Below are 26,877 nucleotides of genomic sequence, written 5' to 3'. Positions count from 1 at the left end.
CCATGATATTTTAAGATGTTTGATTATATCTTAGTCTCTAGAGTCAACATTCTTACTCAGCCAGTTCTCCTTTGTGATTGTGCTTTTACTGCATAACAATGATATACTTTCCACATAAGTGCATTGTAATGTAAATATAACTGTCCTTACAGAAGAGTGAATTATTGGACTTCTGTCCTAAATTTAAGCAAACACTACTATTGCTTTAGATCTGATTGTGTCTAGTGGCTCACGCATGGTCATATCCCACAAGTAATCCACATAAAGACAGACATATATTAACTTAGCTAGCAAAGTTCACAAGCCAAAGTACTTTGAACACGGAGCAGAAGTCACATGGTTTGAACTACCTGTAGATGTTCCTCAGGAACCACGACTGGCCCACATTTTGTGTGGTCTGCACAAGCTTCTTGGCAGTATCTATGAGGATCGTCTTTCTTCGTTAAATACTGGCTTGTTGCACACTGCCTTCAATTAACATTGATAAAAATCAGTATTATTTCATAAAATTAAAAGGCAACCTGGAAGAGTACCCGAGGAGAAAAAGATACTGGAATAGAGAGATGCAGGAATATTACTATTCACAGCTCCAATGTTAAAAAATATTATTTGAGATAATACTCAAATACTGAGTGCAGTACTGTTGCACTGCACTGGAAACAAACAAAAAACCCCCCCAAAAATAAAACAAAACAAAAATCAAGATACTTGTCTACAGCTGCAATAAATCCATTCAAGATATCTTTAATGTCAATGGAGCCAAGAATATCAAACAACACTAAACATACCTGCTTAGTAGGATAGTGCCAGTAGGTCTGTGGACTTGAAAAGTCTTCTCCAAATAAGAAATAGCTTGTGGAAAGAGTTTGTTCTAAATAGAACAAATATAAAAGCCACAAAAAAATAGGTGAAATACAAGACGACATTTATCTTAGAGGCAATAATTATCAAATTACAAGGCATCTGCCCAATGCCAAGGCACAGTGGGAGAGTAGACAGCTAGGAACTAAGGCTTACTAAAGTGAGCAGTCATTACAATCCCAAACAACTTTCCTAAATACATTCACATTTTGTTCGCAAATTTGACAGATAAAAAGAAGCGCAGCATAACTGAAAACACAGCTTACAATGTCACCCTAATCATAAGTGAAAAAAAAAAAAATCACTAAATGTAGTGGGCTCAGAGGTGTAAGCTTCACTAACTATAAATTAGTTCCTATTCCAGCTTCAAGGGTGACAAAACTTGCAACAAATTATACATCTTCCATAAACTGCACTGAGCAACAGGGTACTTTACACCCTGCTACAGTCAAATATACCTCCTTCAATTATTAAAACAAAGAATTCTAACAACCCATACCTTTGCCATTTCCATTCTTCAATTATTTTACTTTGAACAATGAAAGACTACTTGTTGAATAACTGTAATATTAAAATCTCAGAAGCTATTGCTATACTTCTCTACTACCTAAAGGACAGATTTTATTATAAAATAAGCCAGTCAATTCCTGAACAGAAATCAGACTAAAGCCCCTGCTACATGTTACATATTGTACTCAGTTAACTAGTAAATTGAGCAATAAATTTAGACTGGCCACATATGCAAAGTAATTATCACATGATGAAAAATGATTATTCAGCTATAAAGAGAGGCAACCAGCTATAAAGTTAGTGCCTGATAATGTGTAACAACTCTAGAGCTGGTTTCTATCCAGCTTTAGTATGAACACGCAGCAGGGCCCTAAAATTAATGCTGCACGAGCATGCACGTGCAGTCTGCAGCACGGCAAACCCATGTGTGGTGCCAAACATGCATGTGTTCACTGCATTGCTAATTAGAGAGATCTGCACCAAAAAAAGAAATCATACCAAAAAAAGCGGGGTGGCACACATGGCTGCAGCATTTCCTGCCCAAAATCAGAGCCTGGCTTACCAGAGCCATGCTCCGGCTGCTGGCCAGGCTCCACGCGCCCGGATCGTCACTGCTGCAGCCCTGGGAGGCCCCCCAAGAACCCAGGTAAAGGTGGCTGGTGCCAGTCCCAGCCTCCCCTACCCCACCCAACGCAATCTATTGTGTGCCAGAGTGCATGTGCAGGGGCATGCCCAGGGACAACTAGCAGTGGCAAAAATATGTGACACTGCTAGTTGCCCCTAGGGAAACACACTTTCCCACTCACGGGGGCACCCACTATGTCCACATTTTGGGGCTGGAATAACTTCAGTATCAAAACATAACAGACCACACGCTCTGCAGGCTTTAAAGTTCTGGAGACCTTTCATTAAGAACTACTGAAATGTGTTTGATGAAAGACAGCAGAACATGGTTAGCTTAGATGGCTTCAGGATAGCAGCTGGAAGGGGAAGAGGAGTTAAACAGCTCAGCTCATAGTAGAACGTGCTGCCCATCAGGTAAAGAGATACAGCATTTTTTTCTTCACAAAGGAAAAGTAATTAGGAAGGAGTGCAAATTGGATTTAACTGCAGCTAAGACACCATGGCACTGCAACCTCAGCAACAACAGTAATGTCTGGTTGCTATGACAGATCCCAAAAGGCTTTCTTTACACATAAAAGCACGAGTGAAACCCAGGCATTTTGGGGGCAAAGATCAGCCCACGTGACAGGACAGCACTAGGGAGAAGGGAATTTGCAGCTACACAGACTTTGTTTGCTTGAGCAGACATCTTTACCCCTGAAGCAGACCTGACTGCTACCAAAACAGAAGTTCATCTCCACAATAAGCCTATGTAGACAGACAGAGCATCTGCACAGAAATTGGAAAGAAGAGCAACTTACCTTTATAAGATGTCTCTTCTCTGGTAGCAAGCTAAAAAAAGATGAAAAATTGTTATTGATGTATGTATAAGACTTGAGAGCCAGCCTGAGCCTTCTGGGAAGGGCAGCATACAATAAAAGCCAGATATAAATAAAAAACACTCCCTTAACAATACCCCAGTTTAATCCTGCTCAGCTAATGTCTGCCCAAATAAAAAGGTCTTGCACAACTTTTGGAAAATGCCCAGGCTTCGGCAATCCATACAAGGAGGGAATTCCAAAGCAGAGGAACTCCAACCAAGAACAATCATCCATTTTTGCCAAGCAAGTTTGACACAAAAGGTGGTACTTGTAGAAGGCTGCTCTGAGCTGACCTTAGGGATCAAGGTGGAGTATAAAGGGCAAAGCAGCCCCTTAGGTACAGAGGGTCCAGACTGGTTTAGGACCTCAGAGGTCAAAATCAGCACCTTGAATCGCACCCCAACAGCTAGTGGAAGCCAATGCAAACTCTGGAGCACCCAGCCCCATCAGAAAGGGGCCACTGCATTCTGCACTAGGCTGCAGCTCTGGCTAGCCAACAAAGGTAGGCCCACACAGGGAACATTGCAGCTGTCTAGACTTGAGGTTATGAACACATGGATGATCATGGCCAGATCTGAATCTGAAAGAAAGGGTCGCAGTCTTCTCATCAGATGGAGCTGGTAAAAGGTATTCCTAGCCACTGCCACAACCCAAAGATCCAGGTACAGCAAAAGATCTAAGGCTGTGGAACCAAGTGAAAAGGGCAGGCTGAACCCCAGCAATAATGGGTGTTCTTATGCCCCATAAGTCATGAGCAGGGATCCTGGTTTTCGCCAATTAAAAATTGCAAATTCTAGGATTAAAAACCTGAAATCCATGATAAAAATTAAAGGCCTCCCACAGCCCCTCCCAGGGCTGCTGGTGCCCCACACTCCCCCCCAAAGCCTCAACAGCCCTCCTGATGCCCCCCACAACAGCCCCCCAGACATGCAGACACAGACACTGACACCCACCCCAGCAGGTAAGTGTGTGTGGGGGGGAAGGGGCAGGGGGGGACAGGGCAGGGCAGAAGAAAGGGAAGGTGCTGGGGGAGTAGATCAAGAAGGGGTGGGGAGGTGGGAGTGTGGCCCTGTACCCATTTCCAGGAGCAGGGCTGGGGGGTGAGTGCAGGGGTGCCACTCTGTGGGCCACACACATGCCGGCCGGCCTGACAGGAGGTTCACACATGGAGGCCGCCACCACAACTCTGCCACTGCACCTTGCGCTACCATCCCATGGCCACCTGAATGGCTTTGTGGGCAAGTGGCTCAGGGCATGGCAGCAGCAGTGCCGTGGCAACCACCATGTGCAGGCCACATATGTGCTGCCCGGCTAGGGGGGCGAAACAGGGGAGGGGGGGTGAAACGGGGGGCTTCCACCCCCACCACCACCCTGCGCCACGCCGGTGCCTCCGGCTGCACAGCTCCAAGCACGGCTCCGTGGCAGCAGGAGTACAGCTCCATAGGCAGCAGCCTTCACCGCTAGCACAGGCAGCTCCACAGGCAAGTGGCAGCAGCCGCCCACGCCAGCAGTGACAGCCATTGCCTCCATAACCTCCCGCTGCCACCGCGGAGCCGGGCTCAGAGCTGTGCAGCCGGAGGCAGTGGCGTGGCACAGGGTGGTAGTGGGGATGGCTGTGTGCTGCCCGGCCACCACCATGCTGCTGCCCGGCCGGCTGCACAGCTCCAGGCACAGCTCCGCAGCAGCAGCAGGAGGTTTTGGAGGCAGTGGCCGTCACCGCTGTAACGGGCCTCCAGGTAAGCGGCAGTGCCACGTGCAAGCCCAAGCTCCTCCCTTCCCCCCATCCCTCGCCGCAGCTGTAGAGCCGGCCACGCAGCCGCATACCAGCCACCATCTCCCCCTCCCCCAAGCAGCCGGCTGGGCAGCATATGTGCGACCCGCACATGGTGGGCACCACCATACCGTGCCCCACATCACTTGCTTGCAAAGCCCCTCCGCAGAGAGGCACCCTCACCCTGTCCCTGCTCCCAGCTGTTGTGTGCTGCCTGGGGCCAGCAGCAGCCCCCGCTCCCTCAGCCCCCAAACCATCTTCCCCAGCCTTGCCCCAAGCCCCACTCACCTCCATCCTCCAGGGGCAAAGGGCAAGTGTGAGCCTGAGCCCGGCCTTGGCTGCCCCAGAGGCTCACGCTCCGCCCTCCCTCCCCCGCAGGGCTGGGGGTTTCCTGCCCTTTTTGCAATCGGCTCCTGCAGGCTGGAGCTGTGCCAGCCTGCAAGAGCACTTTGCAAAAGCAGAGAATCCACGGATTTCTCTGCTAAAAAGATAGATCTGCATTTTCTCCGATAAAAACAGGGAATCCGTGGTTTTCTCCATTTTTCCCCCATGGGAAACGGAAAACCCGGATCCCCGGTCATGAGTAGGGACCTACCCAAATTGAGGCAGCAGACAGGTGATGTTGCAAACTGACAATAGCATGCTGTCGATTGGCCGAGGGCCCCACCCCTTGCCAGTGACTGGCTCAGAGGACTGCCCTTCACCAATGTCTATCCCCTCCCACCCCACAGTGGGCTACGGCTAGCTCCCACTGAGGAGCCGGCATTTTACGTTTGGTAATTTTTTTTCCAGCGAAAGTACACAAAATTGTGGAAATCACCGTTTTTTGCTGCGTTTGCGGAAACCGCCGGTTTTTGCAGTTTCCAAGAAAACTGAAAAATCACGATATGAGACGGTCCCTAGCCGTGAGGTCTGCCGAACACAATCACCTCTTTCGGGATCTGGTTTCACTCAGTACACCACATCCAATCTCCACCTGCAGCCCCGCACCGGCTCAGGACCCAGACTGCAGGTCAGGCGACACGAGCTGGGTGTCACCGGCGCACCCACTGAACCGCACGCCAAGTCTCCACGTGATTTTGCCTTGACTGGGATGGAGCTTCTTCCACCAGGGCTCTGTGTGGTAGCCCCTTCCAGTGCTTCACTACCAGAGGAGGTCTTCCCCCGCCCCGCAGGGCTTTCCCCAGGGCGGGCTGCGCTCACCTCTCGATGCTGCGGTCGTAGACGATGTGAATCCGCAGCTGCTGCCCCGCGTGTCTCTTCAGCACGTGGTTTTCCTTGAGCGCAACTCTGTAGACCACCTAGGCAGGGAGGAGGGGCGAGGGTGGGCGGGGCTCTGGCGTTGGCCCCGCCCCCCAGTCCTGTCTGACCCCGCGCGGCCCCCGTTTCAATCCCGGCATGCTCTGCGCCGCACCCCCTTCCCCAGCCTCAATCCCGGCGTGACCCGCGCTGCCCCTCCCGCACCTCTCCTCCGCGGTGGTGGCAGGAGGACGAGGTGGCGGCGCGGCCGCAGCCCAGCAGCAGCAGCGCGGCGGCCAGCGCGGAGAGCGGCGGCGGGAGCCCCAGGCCCGGCCCCGCCATCTTGGGCCCCGCCCCCGCCGCGTCTCCATGGGGCGCGTGAAGGGCGCCTAGCAACCAATCGGGAGCGGGAGGGGGCGGGCTCAGACGCTGATTGGCTGGGCTGGGCGCTGCTCCAGAGGGCGGTGTGGCGCTGAGCAGTCCTACCGTGCTGCCTAGTGTATACTAGAATACTGTCTACCGTAATACATAGGTGAGCTGCGCAGCACCAGACTGGGTGGATGGCGCCGTGCTGTGCAGTCCAGAGCAGAGCTGGAGGAGCCGAAAGGGTCAGGATTTTCCTGGCTTTGTTGCCTCTGGAACTGGGGTCTTTTATACCTGCCCTGGCATAGTCACCTGCTGCTTGGACGCAGCCCCCAGTGGTTTGATGTGTGCCCAAGCAGGACGGGCGTCAGAGAATTTGGGTTAGAGGGACCTTGGGATGTCACAGCTATTCCAACCCCCTGCTCAAAGCAGGACCAGCCCCAACTGCATCATCCCAGCCAAGGCTTTGTCTAGCCGGGTCTTAAAAACATCCAAGCATGGAGCTTCCGCCACCTCTCTGGGTCACTTGTGCCACTGCTTCACCACCCTCCTAGGGAGAAAGTTATTTTGTAATATCCAACCTAAACCTCCCCTGCTGTCCATTTGGGCTCCCTCTGCGCTGGCTGGGATTTCACTGGGAACGGTGTGGTTGAAACCCAAATGTTTTATGGAAATTTGTGAGTTTTCATCAACTTCCAGCGAAGCAGAGGCAGGGTCCCCCAGCTGCTGCCCAGTTTCCTAGCTGCCCAACTGGCCTGGGAACCAGACGCCTGGGAAGGGGTGGGGTGGAGCCAGACCTGGGGCAGTAGGAGGAATCTCCCCAGGTAGGGGCTGTCGGGGGTCCATTTTGTTTTAAAAAAATGGAAGGAAACATTTCAGTTCCCCCAAAACATTGTGTGTGGAGACAGGAACAGGGAGGAAGGAATTCCTTTTCTGGAGAAAATCTGGCCATTTTTATTTTTTCCTCCAATCCAGGGCAAAAACTACCTTTTTCAAGAGTCAAGAGCCAGTCAAGTTACCTGCAGAGAGAAATTCCAGGTTCCAACCAGCTCAATCCTTGCCTTAAAAGCACAGACTTTAATCTGGCGAGCTATGGCACAGCTTTATCAGCATCTCGGGTAGGAGCTAAGAATGGTAGTTTGTGATAACACCTCCTATCTAAGGTGGCCAAATGACTCATTTAAAGTCACTTGAGGAAGCTGGGAACAAAAATCAAAACTCCTAATTTCTAGTCCATGCTTTACTACAGCCTTCCATTCCTCCTCTTTCTGAAGCCTGGGGCAGTACTAAGAGACTCAGACAGATGCCTTGTACTCCACTACACGGATCTGCTACAGGCTACAACTAGGACAAGGCTGTTGAGACATACTGGGTGTATCTACATGTGCAGTTAGCAAGGAGCAATACATTCTGGCAGTTTGCCGCAGCAGCGAGAGCCAGGGTGGAGCAGCCCCAGGCTGGCAGCAGGATCATGGTAGTGGAAGAGGAGTTTGGGGCACAAGGGTGCTACAGTGCAGGGCTAGGCAGCAGGCAGCCTCTGTACTGTAGCACCCTCGTGCCCCAGCCAGCCCCAGTCACCATCTCCATGCATGTTGAGGTAGCATAAATTACTCTGCCGTAGGATAGTATTGGTTGTGGGCAGTAGTATCCTATAGCGGAGTTAATATATTTACTGCACCCTAATATGGGCACAGGTGTAGATGGTGACGCTTTACTCTGGAGCTAATTAGTCAACTCCACAGTAAAGTGCACTGTGTAGATGCACCCACTGAAGAGCAAATAAACTAAACTAGTTTAATCCATAGTTGTGGGAGCCTGAACTGGATGATTTTTTACTATTGCAACTATCATTTCTTTAGAGTGACTTGTGGAGTTAGGGTCTCATATGTTTTGATGTTATTTATTATAATTGTCCTGCCTTGTGATTTGCTGGGTGATCCATGTACTGTCTTCTATCATTTTATTTAGCTTTGCTTCTAGCATGTGAGAATCGCACTCAAGTACATGTTTTCTAGACAGTATGTGCCTCTGATGTTGGTCACAGTGGAATGGAAACCCACATCATGGCTGTGTAAAACCAGGAAAGATATTGAATTACTCCTACAGAACAATTTGTATTTCTTTACTCTTATTTGTAATAAATTGGTTTTTTAAACTCCTATTATACGGAAGTAGGGCCAGGATCTCTGCAGTGCAAGGAAAGTGTTCCAGATTAACCAAAGGTAGTGCTGAAATGTTAATGTGACCTGTGTTACTGTTTAGTGCCAATCTGCAATCCCTATTCAGATTATTTCAAGTAGGACCCCAAATAAATTTGGGGATTACGAGTGTTTAGGTGTTATTGAAAGATCATGAGGCTTAAACAGAATGTACATCAGGTCTACGATCTTTACTGCTTCTTCATAAAATTGGTCCTTTAGCAAACCAGCTTCCAGAAATGGAGTCAAGATTGCCATCTGAGATGACTACTCTTGCTAGGATTGCTGGATTCCTGATTGACAGAAATGTGGCTTGTTGTAAGGTTTCCTCCAAAATACAGCTACTGACCTTGGCGGAAAATAAACCTTGTAAAGTTGTCAAACTTATTTCCCAAGAAAGACAAATATGTCATCTTAATTTCCATGAGATGTTAAGAATTCTTGAGATTGAGTGAAGTATAGATGAGTTAGTAAGGACTTTAATCTCTGCTTCTTTCTTTTGTTTCATTCCTTATTTGGCTCTTTGGCGCACACCTTTATTGGTGATCTTAAAAGTGTTGATAGCTGTATTTGTCTGATATAGGAAACCCTGTAACTATAATAACTTTTCCTGGTTCTGTTGAATGAAACCGGAATCAGTGCCTTTTTATATGCTTTCAAAAGACTAGGAGATATTTAAAGTTTTTGCATAGTATATAAAATACGGACCCATATATTTAGGCTAAAGAAGATGCATCTTGCATTTCAAATCGTAGCCTTGATCAAATACAGTATTTACAAAACATTAGTAGAGCATTGAACTGAAACTTTGTTAAGGTCCATCAACAAACTGACATTTAGGACCTCATGGGCTCTCTGCTCCCAATTGTTAGGTTTAGTGATCACATTTTCTTATTGATTAAAATAATCTTCTTTTCCCTGTCACTATGAAAAAGACTCACAGTTATAGCACGGGAAACTGTGAACAGGCCATTTGTGTGGACACAGCCACAGTAGTCAAATCTAACTACGTGAGCCCCAAATGCATTTGGCTATAGCTGTTAAGCAGAATATTTAAATAACTATGTAAGCATTTAGCTGTTGAGCAGAACATTTAAGCAGACATTTAACCATGTAGCTGAAGAAGAATCTACACATACAGGCTGCGTCCAGACAAGTATGGCCGTGCAGTATGTGGTGCCACAGACACATTCACCTGTTTTCCATGCTACAAGGGGGGAGGGTGACCCCTGGATAGCCATACAAAAAGCAGAGTGGTGCACACAGGGGCAGCATGCTCTGCTTAAAACCGGAGCCCAGATGGCTAGAGCCATGCTTTGGCTGCTGGACAGGCTCCAAGCAGCAGGACTGAAGGTACTGCAGCCGCAGGAGGCCCCCAGGACCTCAGGTAAGGCTGCTGGGGCAGCCCAGTGTTGGCCCCAGCCTCCCCTACCCCACCCTGGCTAACCTGCCATGCGCCAGAGCGGTGGCACAAGGCATGCTGCTGCTTCTTGTCCCTGGGGAACCAAACGTTCATGCTCATGTGGATGCGGCCACAGTAGTCAAAACTAAAACATGAAGTGACGTGATTTTTTAAAACCTTTTCAATTATAGTGATCTGATGTATAATTTGTAACATAGGTAAACAAAATGTTTAGGCATAAAGCATCTTTTTAAAAAATGTTTATATTCCTTAAGATGTATTAAGGACTACAGGAGACCATAAAGCTCTTTAAAATAATGCACTTTAATATAGATCTAAATATGACATTTTGTTCTAATGAATGGCAGCGTAAATAGAAAATATCACTGTCCATGAATATAGGTAACAAAATTAATTGGCAGAAGTACATTGGATTTATAATTTACCTGAAAGTTTATCACAGTGAGACTTTTCAAGTGTTTGCTGGAAATCAAAACGTTATCACTGGTTATCATCTGTACAAGGCTATAATTCTATAGACCAGTTAATACACCAGATCTGCCCACAAAGAACATTAGTTCCTCCTACCTCTATAATAACTGTAAACATCATACATCTTAAACATTCGAGAAGAACTGGCTTTGACCTTTAATACTTTGATTTGGCAGAATGCAAAAAGCATCGGCACTCTGGTACATGGGAAGAAAGGTATTTGAATGCAGAGAATAGTGCATTTAATAGCAGCCCCAGAGAACTGAGTACCCATATTGGAAACAAATGGCTATCATTATCACAATGGCATGAGTCTAGGGAAATCCAGGGAATACAAAATTAGGTATTCCCTGCTACCAGCCAAACCTACCTAGTCTAATAGGATCTCTGTGCATTTTTCCACACCACTGCAGAATCAAGCCAAAATTATGCTGCATTTGAAAATCTACTTAGTTCTAGGTCCTTTTCTTAATACTTATAAGCAATTGGATATATTAAGGGCTATGTGATCTAAGAAACCAAAATATTTAAAGTTGTATAAGAAGAATACTAGTATTTTCTCATTCTTCACATATCTGAGTAAGAAATGATCCTTGAGTTGTCTTCACAAGATAAAGGCACCAAAAATATCTTCCAATGCTTTTAAACAAATCTTATTTCCTGAAAGTAATAAGGTACTCTGGGTAAGCTTGAATGTCATTAAAGATGACAAACATCGATGGTGAAGTCACGTGATCAACCACACTGTCATATAGGTCAGTAGGATCGCTTGCATTTTTCGATGGTGGAGTTATCATTCCTGCCACTCCAACACAATACTGTCCAGTGAGGACTCGAGCAAGGTACATGTGTTTAAAGCCATTCATGTCGGGTCGAGAGTACGTATCCATAGCAGAATAATTGGCATTTACAGCAAAATAGGTTCCATTTCCGATTGCTGCAGCTGTGTTTGGAAAGATTAAGTTTTGAGAACAACAATTAGCAATCACTGGCTTTCACCCCCTTGAAACTTTATTAGGAAAAAAGGATAAATTGCACATTCAATTTTGAATTAATAGCTTTGTTCCATTCTTTCTCAAGATATGGCTTGCTAGCAAAATCAGCTCTGAGTCTTGAAATGACATCTTAATATTGCTGAGCTACAGTGGGACAAGTTTGGGATGCCTTGTTCAAAGAGGAAGGAATTTAATTCCCCACTTCTGCTCACCATTGTGTGACTTTCTATCTAGCCTGCTGGAAGCATTTGGAATTTTCCAGTTTTATGATTTTATATAATTATAAGGACAGTTTTCTAACTGTCTAACGACATAGTCTGATTCCATAACCTTTCTGAAATTGGGTGAAACCTTTTCATCCAAGTACTCTCAAAATATGTGCAAGGGACTTGAAAACATTGTTTTACTATAATTAAATGCAAAATAAATCCCAAACATCCACTGCACTGTGCAGATTCTGATTCTCCTCTGATTTCTGCTATCCTCATCCTTTCTTGCTGAGTCTCTTCTTTGCTGATCACCACCCCACATCCTTCTTTCATGTCAATAAACAGTAAACTACTAAACTAATACTTAGTCCTGGGTCTTGCAAAGCCTGTGCCCTGAGGAGTTCAATGCTTTAAGGTAAGCACAAGTGTAAGTCTGCAAGATCAAGATCATGTATTTGGATCAGTGACTCTGAGCCAAATCCAGTCACGGGCTTAGGCACCTTTTAGTGCCTAATTTTTAGATGCCTGGACCCAGAATGGAATTCAGATCCCAAGGGAGGCACCAAGGCTTTCCACTGCATGTCAGAGGTAGGTGCCTCAGCACAGGATACCAAATACCTAGCAGGCTGAGCAGAGACTTGGGTGGGGGGCGGGGAGAAGGGAGGGGGAACTAATTTGGAAATCACTTGGCTTGAAGGATCCAGCTGTTACACAAAAATTAAACACTTGTGTATGTTGGGAATGTACCAGCACAGGTACATCAGAACTCATTAGCTCATCAGGTCTGTCCTACTGAATCCCAACAGTATTCCAGAGGCTGGATGTACCATTAAATGAAAACAACTCTTGTGCTCATAGCAGCTTTGGACGTATCCCTGGAAAAGACCCAAATGGGTCATCTACTCCTTCCCCTGTCTGTGTACAACTATTCCCTGTGGTACAGTTCCTAATTCTTTGCCATCTCCTCCCTCTGATCTCATGATCCAAAATGTGCCAAACAGGGTTGTAGTACCACAATGTTGCACCAACTTTCATTCATGCATTTCTAGTTTAGGAAATCAATTTGTCTTACCGTTCTTTCCAGCAAAACCACGATTGAACCCATTATAATTAATTACGTTCAATGAGCTATGCGCTGTTCCATGAAACAGGCACCTTTCATTATTCTGATTGCCATTCTTATTGTCCACAGACAGTTTTTTGATTTGGTATTGCTGCCAGAGGAATGGATTTTGTATCCTTTCAATCTACAAAAAGTTAGAAAGTGAAAGAGATTATTGCTATTGACAAATATTTATCGTGACACCAAAGCATTAAAAAATAACAAATATAAATGTTCAGGTCACTCTGGTCCTTTGATTTTTTGTGAGGGTAGGCTTTATAGGTATATGGGGAATATACTCCAGTGAAAAAAACGGTAATCATGGGGCCCATCTACATGAGACATTTACTGCAGAGCTGACTAACTAGCTCTTCAGTAAAGTATCAGCATCTACAAATGCAGCCCTATTGGCCACAGTAAACTAATAACTGCCACTAGAGCATTATTTAGTGTGCTACAACACGTGTAGATGGTGACGGGGCTGGCTGGGGCATGAGGGTGCTTCAGTGTGGGGGCTGCCTGCTGGCTAGCCCTGCACTGGGGCATCCTCGTGCCCCAGCCAGCCCCTCTGCAACACGCTGAGCCAGGTCAAAGTAGCCCTGGGCTGGCAGGCTGGCCTCCTGCAGCTGAAGCTACTCCGACCCGGCTAAATGTGCTGCAGACCTGATCACAGGTGTAAGCGCAGCACTTGGGAACAATAAATTTCACTGTGAACTGTGCCAGATTGCACGTGTAGATGCACCTGTAGAATCACAGATAAGCAGGGCTGGAAGGGATTTCAGGAGGCCATTTAATCCAACCCCTTATTAAGGCAGGATCATCCCGATCTAAACTATCCTAGACAAGTGTTTAACCTGTTCCTAAAAACTTGGGAAACAAACACTCACAGACAACCCTAGGCATAATGCTTGAAATATCAAAAACACTCTTTAACTTGTCACAGGTCAAGCAGGGCAATGATGGCACTGCCATTGTCCTGCCACTGCAAGGACAGAACATAATTTGTTAATAAAAGATCAAGATCCAAGGAGAACCAGGCTCCCTGTTAGAGGAAGGTGAAAACCCCCACACTCAGTACCTGCCCCCCCTGATCTGACCATGGGGTACAAATCCTTCCTGGTACCAAATGTGGTCTGACCCTGAGCAGAGGAGTAAGATACACAAGCTAGGAACCTATGGATTTTCTAAGTCCCAGCAGGAACATCAATATATCCCAGTCAAAATCCAGACCAGACCAACACCCAGTACTACTTCTCAGGAAAGTAACCCTCCTCGACACCAGTAGCAATCAGGAAAGGAAACATTTCTTCATGGCCCCACAGAAAGCAGAAACCCCAAAGCATGGGCTAACTAGATACCTTCCACTCTGTACTGGAACCTGGGGACCACAAGGACAACTCCACGCATTATACATCCTGCTGGGCCAGAACACCCTTTTCAATGAACCTATCTCCTCCATAAACTGATCCCAGCTCTTTCAGTGTTATTTAATAACCAAGCTTTGCTTCATTCTCCTGTTGTTGAGCTCAGTCCCCTCCAATTTGCACCTGCTCTGGGCTGCCGAGTCCCTCTTATGGTCTATGACTGATGCTATGGAGGTCCTGGAGGGCTAGGGGAGGAAACTCCTGGGATTTCCCAGCTATTGCTCTTCACAGCACACTCCAGGTATTGCCTCTCCTAAATTATCCCTGTCCAATGTTTATCTTGAACACCCCCAGTGAAGGAGATTGTATAACTTTCCTAAGGAGTCTGTTCCACTGCCTCACTTCTCTAACCATAAGGAAGTTTTTCCTGATATTTAAAATGTCATAGTTTCATAGTTGGTTGGGTTGGACGGGACCTGAGCAGGTCATCAAGTCCGACCCCCTGCTATGGACAGGAAAGGATGCTGGGGTCAAATGACCCCGGCTAGGTGACTGTCTAGCCTCCTTTTGAAGATCCCTAGGGTAGGGGTGAGAACCACTTCCCATTTACTTCACTGCAACCTGAAGCCATTGCTTCACATCATTTCTTCTTCAGTAAGACAGAACAATTGTCCTGCCTCTTCTTCATAGCAGCCTTTCAGATATTTGAAGACTGCTACTGTGTGTTCCCTTTTCTCCAAGCTAAGTATGCCTGCTTCTCTCAACCTTTCCTTACATGGCTTCCTTCCAACCCCTTTATCATTTTTGTTGCCTGCCTCTGGACCCTAATTTCTCAACTTCCTCCCTAAAATGTGGAGCCCAGACCTGCACACAATACTCTGGATGAGACCTAATGAGTATTGAGTTGGAAACTTAGAAAATGAAAGCAGCCAAAGTAACCTAGAAACATTTTAAGCTAGATGATTTCCATTTAACACCTGAACCTTGCCTAATATACCTGGTACATGTAATAATACTGGTATGTCATTAGTGGGGTAATGAAGATTTTACAAATACAGTACAACCTCATCATAATGACTCCCCACGGGACAGACTACATTAAAAGAGCAGGTTTGATGTAACAGGATTGATTAGTTTGATGCATCATAAAAATCTGATCTGACTCTCAGTGAAGTCCGTGAGAATCTTTCCAGTGGGAGTAGGCGGAAAGAGCATTGGTATAGAAGCTACGGATTTTCAGGTTAAAAATAATAGGCTTTAGAGATGGCAAAGACCATTCCAGTCATACCCTTGCACAGTTGTTTTCATTTTCCAGGAACAAACATTTGCTCCAACGTTTTTAAATAGCCAAATATCCCCTTATTCTTATAGGTGATAATCCCAGAGGATCTCAGCATTGGGGATTTTCTGTGTGGTTCAATATATATTTTCCCATTCGTAGTGTCATCCAATTTCTCACAGCTGTCTTCCCTTTTGCTGATAAATATACAGGTTTGGATTTGCTCTCTGTCACTAGTGTATCGTGTTGGGGAAGCGTGGACCTGGAAGGGGTAGCTACAAGTAAAAACTTTGTAAAAACTGATGTCCATCTCTCTTTTCCATGTTACCTCACCTTGCTAATTTTGGATCTGCAGGTTTTCTGAAACTCCATCTGCACTTTTTGATATTCTGGTAATCCTTGATTTAGTTGCACCACTTTGACACGTTCCTGCTGCATATCATCCCACTCTTTCGGAAGATCTATCGATTGTTTATCTGCAAATTAAACATTTTTAATATTGTCTAAGTCTCACACTGATTATACAGGGTCCTGCCTTCCCAGTAACTGAAAAGAAAGGATCTATTACCTAATCTTTTCTTCCACAAATACCATTCTTTGGCAAGAGTATTATTTGCATGAATAACCCATAACGTCTGTAGCACAGATGGAGTTTTCTATATTTCTGTCACTCTCATCTGCTTGTTACCAAACAAGCAACATTCAACTAATTTTTTTAGAAATATCAGGAAACTTCTGGACCACTCAGAAATATGTACCTAAGCCTTCAAATTGTGGTCAATAGGACTATTCAGGTGAGTAAGGACAATTCATATGCTTAAAGAAGGTATCTAATGCATCTCATTACCTCTCTCTACTCATGGATATGCTTGCAGAGCACATGTTTGGAACATTTATCTTTTCCGTGATATGGTATTTGATTATGACATGTTAGGTTTTTGTTATGTCCGTAAATCAAAAGATTTATTAGCAAAGTGATTAAGTTGAGGGAAAATCCAAGTATAACTACTGTACTCTGTTGTCACTAGCTGTTCCCTGAAGTTCTGATCCAACAGAGCACTTAAATATAAAGTATACTGGATGGTGGCTTGCATTATTTTTCTATTGAGATGGCTTTAAACAGATTTAGAAAACAGTACAGAATGAAAAGTGGAAAAGAAAAAAGAAACATTTACAATATAGTTAAGGATAGGAACTTCCATGACTTCTCTAGGTAGCCTGTCCCAATGCCTGACTGCTCTCATAGTAAAAAAGACAGCTTAAATTTCCCTTGCTGGAGCTTGTGGCCATTGCTCCTAGTCCTGTCCCACATGGCTACAGAGAAAAAGCCCATCTCCAGACTGTCCATAACTGCTCTTCAGGTATTTAAAGACTTATCAAATCTCCCCTCAGTCTTCTCTTCTCCATACTAAATAACCCTAGCTCTTTCAGTCTTTCCTCATAAGTTTTACCTCCTAGGCTCCTAATCATTTTTGTTACTCTGTACTGGACTTTTTCCAATCTGTCCACATCCTTCTTGAAGCATGTGGCCCAAAACTGGACATGAGACTCCAGCTAAGGCCTCACCAGTGCTGAATAGATCAGAAAAATCACTGCCTTTAATTTGCAAGAGACACTTCTGTTAATACAACCCAGGATGCTGTTGGGTTTTTTTTGCAACAAGAGCACACTGTTGGCTCATATTCAGCTTATGCTCTGCTGCAACCCCACGGTCCTTCTCTGCAGTACTGCAGCTTAGCCAGTCATTCCCCACTCTATTGGTGCATGCAGTTATTTCATCCCAAGTTCAGGACTTTGCACATGTCCTTACCGAATCTCACCTCATTGACTGCAGGCTATTTAGCCAGCCTATTCAGATAATTCTGGATCGTGGCCCTACTCTCCAGAGCAGTGGTTTTCAACATGTGGTTTGTAAACCCCTGGGGGTCCCTGGACTATCTAAGGGGTCCATGAAAGATGACTATGATCAATTAAAGGTATGTGAATACTAGGCCTGTGCGAATAGGCAGCTATTTGATTTGGCTTTGGATCCAGCTGCTTCAGATGCCAGCGATCTGATCTGGAGCTCCAGATTGGTTTCCTGCTTCGATCTGGCCGAAGTGGCTCCGAAACTTCGACGCCGCCTCGGAGATCCGGCCATAGGGTATAATGGGGGATATAATGAAATATCTATAACTGTTGGTTTTTCTCTGATTTGAGTGAATCTTGCAGGGGTGGTAGCCTCTGCTGAGAGCATGAAGCTTGCCAAGTTTCAAGAAGATCGGTGCAGAGGCTTGGGGGGAACTGCACCCCAAATTCTTGAAAGCAAAACTCATGTCACATGTATGTGTTACACCATGGGGGGGGGGGGGTGAACACTGCAGGGGTGGTGGCCCCTGGTGAGGCCACAAAGCCTGCCAAGTTTCAAGGAGATACGTGCAGGGGTTTGGGGGGAACTGCACCTCAAGCTGCGGACAAGCAAAACTTGTGACATGGGTGACACTGCGTGTGTTAAGGCACAGCAGGGTGAAGGCCCCTGCTGAGGCCACACAGTCTGCTAGCTGTCAAGGAGATCGGTGCAGGGGGGTTCTGGGACCCTGCACCTCTGGCTGCTGACAGGCAAAACTCATGACATGCGTGCTTGTGCAACTGACTGTCTTGGGGTGTGGGGATGAGTAGGGCAGGCCTGGCTGCTAAGCTACTGTGTTACCAGTTACCAATTAGTCATGATTCACTTGGGAACCAGCTCAGTACATAGTAGCTAGCTAATGTAACCAGTTAACGAGCAAGGATTAACACTTACAAAACCACAGACTAAGGAGAGGAAAGTATCAATGCAGACAATCAACTGCCCCAAGACAGACAGTCAGTTGCACAAGCACCCATGGCACGAGTTTTGCCTGTCAGCAGCTAGAGGTGCAGGGCCCCAGAACCCCTCTGCACCGATCTCCTCCACAGCTGGCAGGCTTCGTGGCCGCAGCAGGGACCACCATCCCTGCAGCTTTCACCCTGCTGCGCCTTAACACACACAGGATCATCTATGTCATGAGTTTTGCTTGTTAGCAGCCATAGGTGCAGGGCCCCAGAAGCCAGACTCCTCCTGCACCTATCACCTTGAAACTTGGCAGACTTCATGGACTCAGCAGGGGCTACCACCCCTGCAGTTTTCACCCCGCTGTGGTGTAACACATACATGTGACATGAGGTTTGCATTCAAGAATTTTGGGTACAGTTCCCCCCAAGCCCCTGCACCTATTGTCTTGAAACTTGGCAGGGTTCATGTTCTCTACAGAAGCTACCACCCCTGCAAGTTTCATCCAAATCAGACAAAAAACAACAACGTTATAGATATTTCATTGATTCCCCATTATACCCTACGGCCGGATCTCTGAAGCGGCTCTGAAGCTTTTCTGAACCGCTTTGGAAAGCCTAAAGAAGCCAGCGCTTCGATCCGGACATGTTGCTTCAGCGTCCAAATCTTCTCCGGATCCGAAGCACGGTCTGAAGCCTCGCACAGCCCTAGTGAATACCCACACTTACAATTCAGAGTGGTCTGCATCTCCATTCAAAATTTCCAAAGGGGTCTGCACCTCCATTCAAAAAATTTAGGGGTCAGCAAATGAAAAAAGGTTGAAAACCATTGCTCCAGAGTATTTGCAACTCCACCCAACTTGGTGTCATCCACAAATTTGCTAATCATGCACTTGATCCAATCATCCACATCATTAATAAAGATATTAAACAATACTGGACCCAGGATGGACCTCTGGAGAACCCACTCCTCCCAACTAGGCATTGAGCCATGGATAACTACTATTTGATCATGATGATCCAACCAGTCCCTCGTTAGTCAGTCCCTGTTTGGAGATATACTTTTCTGTTCTGAATTACCTTCCAGCTTTGAGACACGCTGAATGGTTACAGTTGCCCCTTGTTCATCTGTAGCATGCAGAGTGTTCATGTCCACTGTGTACTTCTTCCTGTTGACTTTGATATCGACAGATGGCTTTTTAGCTGCTTTAGCATCCTCTAACTGCATGTTTGTTAGAGGGTCAAAGGCTGCGAAAGTACCATTAGGGAGAGAATACTTCCACACTACTATCTGGTGAACAAGTTCTATCTTGGATTGTTCTTCTTGGTCATCTTTAATTCTTTTGATCATTTTTTCAATTTCTAAGGAAGCATCATAGACATCTCTGGTAATACCAGAAACTTTAATGTATGAGGGACATTTGTTGGTTTCGACTTGAATGGTAATGTGCAGTTTCTCCTGGAGTTCATTCAGTTTTCTAAATTCTGCTTCACTAAATGTTTCAATTAATTCATTTTTAATATTATGTTCAGACTGTTCCTTTATAATCAGAATTTTTAACCAGGTTTCAGTGTCTTCCACATTTTGGCGGTTTTCACCACATATCTGAAATACGGCTAACTCAATCTTCTTCTTCAAAACCAAATCTTGCTTCTTTCTAGGAAGTTGTTTTTTGCCAGAAAAGAACGCTGTAACAAAGAATAAAGTCCATAATTATTTTATCTTTTATTTTAGAAAGTATTTAATTTTAGGTACTTGCAATTTTTAAATAAATGCTTTACTTACATGTTATCCTAGAATACCATGATTCTGATGCAGCTAAACCTGTTCCACCTCTTTTTTGCATGGCTGCATAAAAATCATTTTGCATATGTGGCTGAAAGAGGACTATTTTAATTTTTTTCACATGCTGTACTGGCTTTTTACTTGCAAAGTTGCCTATAGCATCTATCATATCATCAGCTACCTGAGCAGGATTCTGTCTTGCATTACCTGTAACAGTAAGAAAAATATAATTTATGTGCTTGTGAGTGAACAGTATATGAACTGAAAGGGTTTCTTCTGCATGGACACATCCCCAATTAGCATTGATGACATCCTTTTTCCCCCCACAAGGGCCACACACACAAAAATAAATAAATAAAAAAGAAAAGAAAAGGTCCCCATCAGCATTTTGGTCTTTTGGCTAAGATCAAATATAGCAGCATTTTTGGCACCCAGGGAAGGGTGTCAGGGCTGGCTCTGTCCAGATCCCCATGAGTATGTTGGCCAATAAGGGGCCCATGTTTTATACTCATGCTCAGTGTTTAATCAGCTTCAAAGTTGGTTTCTAGTACTGAGCACATGCTGCCTTTGGCAGTTGTTTAATGAAAGATAATGTATGTAATGAGGCTTCCTTGTATACAAGTATAAGTAGACCCAGGGGGTAGCTACCAAGGAGGAGTATACCTCCTTGGCTCGCACTAGCAGGGAGCGAACAGTAAGGAAGGCCAAAGCTGCAATGGAACTGGGGCTGGCAAAAAAAATGAAAGACAACAAAAAGTCCTTCTTCAGGTGTATAGGGAGCAAAAAGAAGGCGCAGGGTAACATGGGCTTCACCGCTCTCCTAAAGGCAAGCGTGTCTTCTCTTCCAGGTTGGCTGATCTTGTACGGCGAGCTTTAAACTAGCCTCGCCGGGGGAGGGGGCCGCAGGAAGACGTGGAGACACCACCCGAGCAAGACAGGTGACACATGCAAGCAGTGCCCAGGTAAGAAACAGGGGTCCAGATAGTCTTCCTAATTGGGGGGTGGCACTTGCAACTATGCAATGCCTTAAATGCCTATATACCAATGCTCGTAGTATGGGGAACAAATAGGGGGGAACTCGCCCTCAGAATAGCCAGTTCAGACCCAGACATAGTAGGGCTTACAGAAACGTGGTGGGATTCATCCCACGACTGGGCAGTTAGCATTAGGGGCTATAGGCTCTACATGCAGGATAGAGAAGGAAGGAAGGGAGGAGGTGTGGCGCTCTATGTCAAAGAGCAATACACATCCTCTGCCAGCAAAATGGGGTCGGAAGAGGGGCAAGCTGAAGTGCTCTGGGTCAATATACAAGGGGGTCGTGGGGGGAGGGATGTAACAGTGGGGGTCTACTACAGACCCCCCAACCAAGGGGAGGAGCTGGACGGGGAATTTTTGGGCCAGCTTGCAGAGGCACTTAAGGCAAGGGATATAGTTGTCATGGGTGATCTAAATTACCCAGACATCTGCTGGGAGGAGCAGTCAGCCAGGTTGGACCGTTTCAGGAGGTTCCTGGCCGAGATACAGGACCTCCACTTAACCCAGGAGGTGCACAGTCCCACCAGAGGAAATGCCCTGTTGGACCTGGTCCTGGCCACAGGCGATGATCTGGTGAGGGGGCTCCAGGTCCTTGACCACCAGGGTTATAGTGATCATCGCTTGCTGGAATTCATCATCCAGCGAAGGGTGACAAGGGCCTGCAGCAAGGTGGCAGCCCCAGACTTCAAGAGGGCCAACTTCAAAGAGTTGAGGAGATCGGTGGGAGAGGCGCTGGGGTTCTCGAGGGCAGGGGAACTCGGTGTCCAATATGAGTGGTCGTTCCTTAAGGAGACGATACTCAGGGCCCAAGGGGTGACGATCCCAACAAGAAGCAAGGGGGGCAAGAGTGCCCAAAAGCCCCCCTGGCTCACCAAGGACGTCTGGGAATGCCTGGTTGCCAAAAAGGTGGCATATACCCAGTGGAAGCAGGGGCGATCTCCAAAGAGGAGTATACCTCCAGCGCTCAGGCCTGTAGGGGAGCTGTTAGGAAAGCTAAGGCGGACACAGAGCTAGGACTAGCATCCAAGATCAAGGATAATAAAAAGTCCTTTTTCAAATATATAGGGAGGATGAAGAAGGCACTGGGAAACGTGGGGCCCCTGCAAGATACAGTGGGCAACCTGGTGGTTGCGCCAGAGGAGAAGGCAGACCTCTTTAACATAGGACCCCTACAGGACAAACTAGGGCAACTGGTGACAGAGAGGAGGGACAAGGCTGAACTCTTCAATGAGTATTTTGCCTCTGTATTCCTAAACAGATCAAGACAAATCTCCCAACTGCATTATAGCTAGGCACAGGAGGAACACTAGCCAACCAACTGTCAGCACTAACCTAGTAAAGGGACACTTGGAGGGGATGGATGTGTTTAAGTCAGCAGGCCTGAATGATTTTCATCCAAGGGTGCTGAAAGAACTGGCCAGTGTCATAGCAGAGCTACTGGCACAACTGTTCGAGTGCTCACAGTGCTCAGGTCAGGTCCCAGAGGGCTGGAAAAGGGCCAGTGTGGTCCCTATTTTCAAGAAAGGGAGGAGGGAAGATCCGGGTAATTACAGATCAGTTAGTCTTACCTCTATCTTGGAAAAATCTTTGAAAAAATTATCGAGGATCACATTTGTGGGAGCCCAGCAGGAAAAGTAATGCTAAAGGGCAACCAGCACGGGTTCATAGCAGGAAGATCCTGCCTGATTAATCTTGTTTCTGTTTACGACCAGGTCACAAAATGCAGAAGTTGAGGTAGATGTCATCTACTTGGATTTTAAGAAGGCCTTCGGTGCAGTATTTCATCCTATTCTCATAAATAAACTGAGCGGCTGTGACATAGATGATTACACAGTCAGGTGGGTGGCAAATTGGCTTCAGGGTCACACCCAGAGAGTGGTGGTGGACGGGTTGGTATCGACCTGGAAAGATGTGGGCAGTGGGGTCCCCCAAGTCTTTGTCCTTGGACCTGTGCTATTCAATGTCTTCATCAGCAATTTGGATGAGGGTGTGGAGAGCACCCTGCCCAAATTTGTGGATGACACGAAATAATGGGGTAAAGTAAACACACTAGTGGGAAAGGATCGAATCCAGGTGGGCCTGGGCAGGTTGGAAAAGTGGGCAGAAAAGAATAGGATGCAGTTCAACAAAGACAAGTGTGAAATGCTGCATCTAGGGAGAAGGAAGCACCAATACGCCTATAGGCTAGGGGATGACCTTCTCAGCAGCACAGCAGCAGAAAGGGATCTTAGAGTCATAGTTGTCTCCAATAGGAATATGAGCCATCAATGTGACAAAGTGATTAGTAAAGCTAACCACACTGTGTCATGCATTAACAGGTGCATGACGAACAGGTCCAGGGAGGTGATGCTTCCCCTCTATGCAGCATTGGTCAGGCCACAGCTGGAGTACTGCGTCCAGTCCTGGGTGCCGCACTTCAAGAGGGATGTGGATAACCTTGAGAGGGTCCAGAGGAGGCCACTCATATGGTTAGGAGCCTGCAAGTAAGGCCCTACGAGGAGAGACTGAGGGACCTGGATCTCTTCAGCCTTCCCAAGAGAAGGCTGAGAGGTGATCTTGTGGCCATTTACAAATTCATTGGGGGGGATGGGACAGGGGGACAGCAAGAAATAGAAGATACTCTGCTTAACAAGGCACCCCTTGGAATAACCAGGGACAACAGCCACAAACTGATGGATGGCAGATTTAGTGTGGACATCAGGAAGAACTTCTTCACAGTAAGGGTTGCCAGAATCTGGAATGGGCTTCAAGGGAGGTGGTGCTCTCCCCTACCTTGGGGATCTTTAAGAGGAGACTGGACAAGCACCTGGCTGGGGGTCATCCTGCCCAAGGCAGGGGGTCAGACTCGATGACCTACTGAGGTCCCTTCTGACCCTAACATCTATGAAACTATGAAACTATAAGATGAAGAGCGGTTTTCCCCAGGCTGACTGGCGAAAAAACCCTTATCTTGTATTTGAGTAAAAATGGTACTCCTTCCTCAGGTTTAGAGTTCCTTTGACATAAAAAGGGTGGCTCCCTTAAATAAAATGTTACAGGAATCTTTAAAAAGAAAAAAAAGATGTGAAATTGTTCGCTCATATTAAAAGATGTCCTTTTAATGATCCTCAGACTAAAAACGCTACATCTAATTTTTTAGAGAAATACTAAAATGCAACATTTTTTTCTGGATAATGTTACAACAGTATCAATGTACTATTAATTAGCATGAACAGTAGATTGATCCTTGCACATCGCTACATGATTTATTCAAGGTTTACCTATTGAATGTGGCTCCTCAGTCACACAGTCACTTCCCAGTATTATGAAGCATGAACAGTGATTCTCAACCTTTTTAGACTCAAGGCACCCCTTAAAAAGTGCCAACTCTTAGTTGTCGTTAATTTTTTGACAACAGAAAAAAGAATAGCACAATTCTTCAGTTTCAAAGAACTCAAAAAGACTACAGCAAGTAACAATATATTTTAACAGTACAGATTCCTATTTGAAATCTCTCGGTTTATCTTGTGAATCATGTTTGCATACCCACCAGTGCTAACATTACATGGCACCCCATGGCAATCTCAAAAGGATGTCAAAGTATGCCAGGGTGCCTAGGCATCCTGGTTGAGAACCACTGGTCTAAAAGATCTGGCAAGTATTTGGGCTGATTATGCTTCTACCAACATAAAAAGGAAAATTGTCTAGCCTTTAGGTGCTAACGATACATAAATAATTACAATAAAACCCGTAAAATAAAGTGACAGTATTAAAACATGCCATTAGTGCATGCAATATTAGTTAAATGATCTAGGCTTCTTTCAAAATCCACCTGACACTCCTCTTCCCACCTCAGGTGTGATAATAATATTGACTTCGTTCCCCAAATCCATCACCTTTCTTAAATAAAGACTAAACCAAAGGAGATTTGATGCTTTTCTAAGGGAATGCAAACCTGTTCCAATTGCTGGGAAGGTGACAGACTTGTATCCTTTCAGTTCACACTCCTGGAGCACTTTAGACACCTGGCCTTTGATGTTGTTATGGGGAACAAGGTGAATAATATTTGTACACATCAGCTTTCCGCCCTGAGTGGTTATGAAGCCACTGTGATGCTGTGCACCTGGAAGACAGAAGTTAAAAAAATGAGTCATAAGATAAACAGATCAACTCTGTATAACGTATCTTCAGCTGGTGGGGAATCGTTTCCCTGACTTTAATGCTGATTTACCTTCAGAAGATAAACTTGCCTGATTCTTGCAAGCAGAAGTGTAGTAAGAGAATCTATCTTATATGTTTTATCCATACACACCTAGTGATATTCTAGCAGCTTTGCCCAATTATTGTTTTCACTGCTAGCTACTCTTAGCATACCTTCCATTGGTTGGGAACTGTGCACACATGCATCATTTCCTGCCTTACTTATCAATAAAACCGGGAAACTCTACAAAGGACAGTTTACCATTTAACACAGTCAGCTTTCTAAATTCACATTTAACTTACAAATATTTAATTTGTATTCACATTTCTAAGAATGTGTGCCAGCAGAAAGGCTACACAATTTCTGCCTGAAAACCCCCTATTTTCTGCCTTACTTTCAGAGATGACTTCTTACTATCTCAGAGCCAAGCTGATTGATTTTTAAAAGACAAGGAGATTGTAGGGCTACATTAAGGAGCCTGAGGCACATAGGAAGCAAAAAGTCTTATAAATTATTATTTTGTCTGGAATGTAAAATGAACCTACATTACAAAGCTCTAGTGGCTTTGTGAGTGTAAGGGCAGAAACAAGTGCTGCCTTTGTGCCACTGTAAAAAAATGTTATACTGGCAGATAGTGAAAGCAAACAGATGTCTGTACCTTTTAGCACACCACAAATGCTCAAATTGGTGGCCATGACAGAAGGGAGCGATAAATTGTGCTGCTTTATCATGACCAATGTCTGTTTGTTTGTGGTGGGAGAGGACAGGCTGCCCAAAGCTGCCTGTGCTTTCCAGCTACCCCAGGCAGGGGGTCCACAAGCTTATGGGCCTGGTCCTGCACACCCCAGGAATTTCCAGGCAGAATCAGGTCCCTCACGCCTGCCTCATTTTCCCTGCTTACCCAGATGAGTCCCAGGGATCTCCTGATATGTGCTTGGGTAAGTGAGGCAAGTTGGGGTTTCCCTGTTTACTCAGACACATACCCGAAAGCCTCCAGGGAGTGTCTGGGTAAGCAGAAAAATGCAGGGTTTCACCCCAAAGCAGGGTACATGTTTCTGTCTTGCGGATATGTGCCCCACGTTGGAACACAGCCGTGATACACATTTCCCCAGCATGTATCTGCGAGTGCAAGGGAGGGGGAAACTCTCATTGGCTCCGTATATGCAGCCCATGCTCCATGTTGCTGCCAGCATATCGCAGCACAGCTAATCTTGCGTCACACATGTCTGTTTTCATTCTAAGGCTACACATCGCTCAACACAGCAAAAGACAATGAATGAGAGATGCTGCATGCCCACTCAAAAATGTTCAGAGTTCTCCATGCTTATTGACCCAGGAGATGAGAGCATTAGGTCCTTTGCAGGCCATCTTCAGTACTTTGCCAGATCAGGCTTGCAAAAGGGAATAACTCATGGATGTGACAAGAGAAAAATGGCTTAAAAAGGTGCAACATTGGGATTTATCTGCTGAAATTCATGGGGTCTTCCTTTCATTTTCTGCCTCAGGATATGTACTGACAGTCTTTTCTAAGCTAGTGGGGTTCAACCCCAGTGGACAACGATTTCATTTCAGTACTAATCCAACAGAATAGAAAGGCTATTGAAAAGCGCCTACATGTGGTATATAGAGAGTTACATATTTTCAATTAAATACATACTTTCAATTGCACTTTCAAATCTGAAAGACCCCAAACTAGCAGTATTTAGGGGACCGATCCTGCACCCACTGAGTCCCTGGCACAAATCTCATCAACTTGTCTATAAGTGAGATCACTCCCAAAATTGCAGACACCTTGGTTCAAGAAGAAACTTAAAGTA

General features: G+C 45.7%; 2 protein-coding genes across 3 annotated transcripts in view; both read right to left on the bottom strand.

Moving 5' to 3' along the window:
• Nucleotides 1–6,218, bottom strand: part of LMLN (leishmanolysin like peptidase) — a 29,423-nt gene extending 23,205 nt beyond the window's left edge. For both annotated transcript variants that reach the window (XM_006265885.4, XM_059727447.1), the window contains exons 1-5: nt 6,091–6,218; nt 5,830–5,927; nt 2,796–2,826; nt 789–871; nt 351–468 (exon numbers count right to left, since the gene is read on the bottom strand). In XM_006265885.4, coding sequence (XP_006265947.1) covers nt 351–468; nt 789–871; nt 2,796–2,826; nt 5,830–5,927; nt 6,091–6,207 — 447 coding nt within the window. In that variant the 5' untranslated portion in view covers nt 6,208–6,218. The remainder of the gene's footprint in view (nt 1–350; nt 469–788; nt 872–2,795; nt 2,827–5,829; nt 5,928–6,090) is intronic.
• A 3,915-nt stretch (nt 6,219–10,133) lies between these two features.
• The window catches only part of LOC102571335 (protein mono-ADP-ribosyltransferase PARP14), a 42,159-nt gene continuing 25,415 nt past the window's right edge, over nt 10,134–26,877 (bottom strand). Inside the window, exons 12-17 of the mRNA XM_014599306.3 lie at nt 24,815–24,982; nt 19,846–20,052; nt 19,140–19,748; nt 15,603–15,745; nt 12,597–12,771; nt 10,134–11,263 (exon numbers count right to left, since the gene is read on the bottom strand). Of these exons, the coding sequence (XP_014454792.1) occupies nt 10,974–11,263; nt 12,597–12,771; nt 15,603–15,745; nt 19,140–19,748; nt 19,846–20,052; nt 24,815–24,982 (1,592 nt within the window). The 3' untranslated portion in view covers nt 10,134–10,973. The remainder of the gene's footprint in view (nt 11,264–12,596; nt 12,772–15,602; nt 15,746–19,139; nt 19,749–19,845; nt 20,053–24,814; nt 24,983–26,877) is intronic.

This window comes from Alligator mississippiensis, chromosome 4, assembly GCF_030867095.1.
Source record: "Alligator mississippiensis isolate rAllMis1 chromosome 4, rAllMis1, whole genome shotgun sequence".
Lineage (NCBI taxonomy): Eukaryota > Metazoa > Chordata > Crocodylia > Alligatoridae > Alligator > Alligator mississippiensis.
This window is presented reverse-complemented; position numbering and strand designations above follow the sequence as displayed.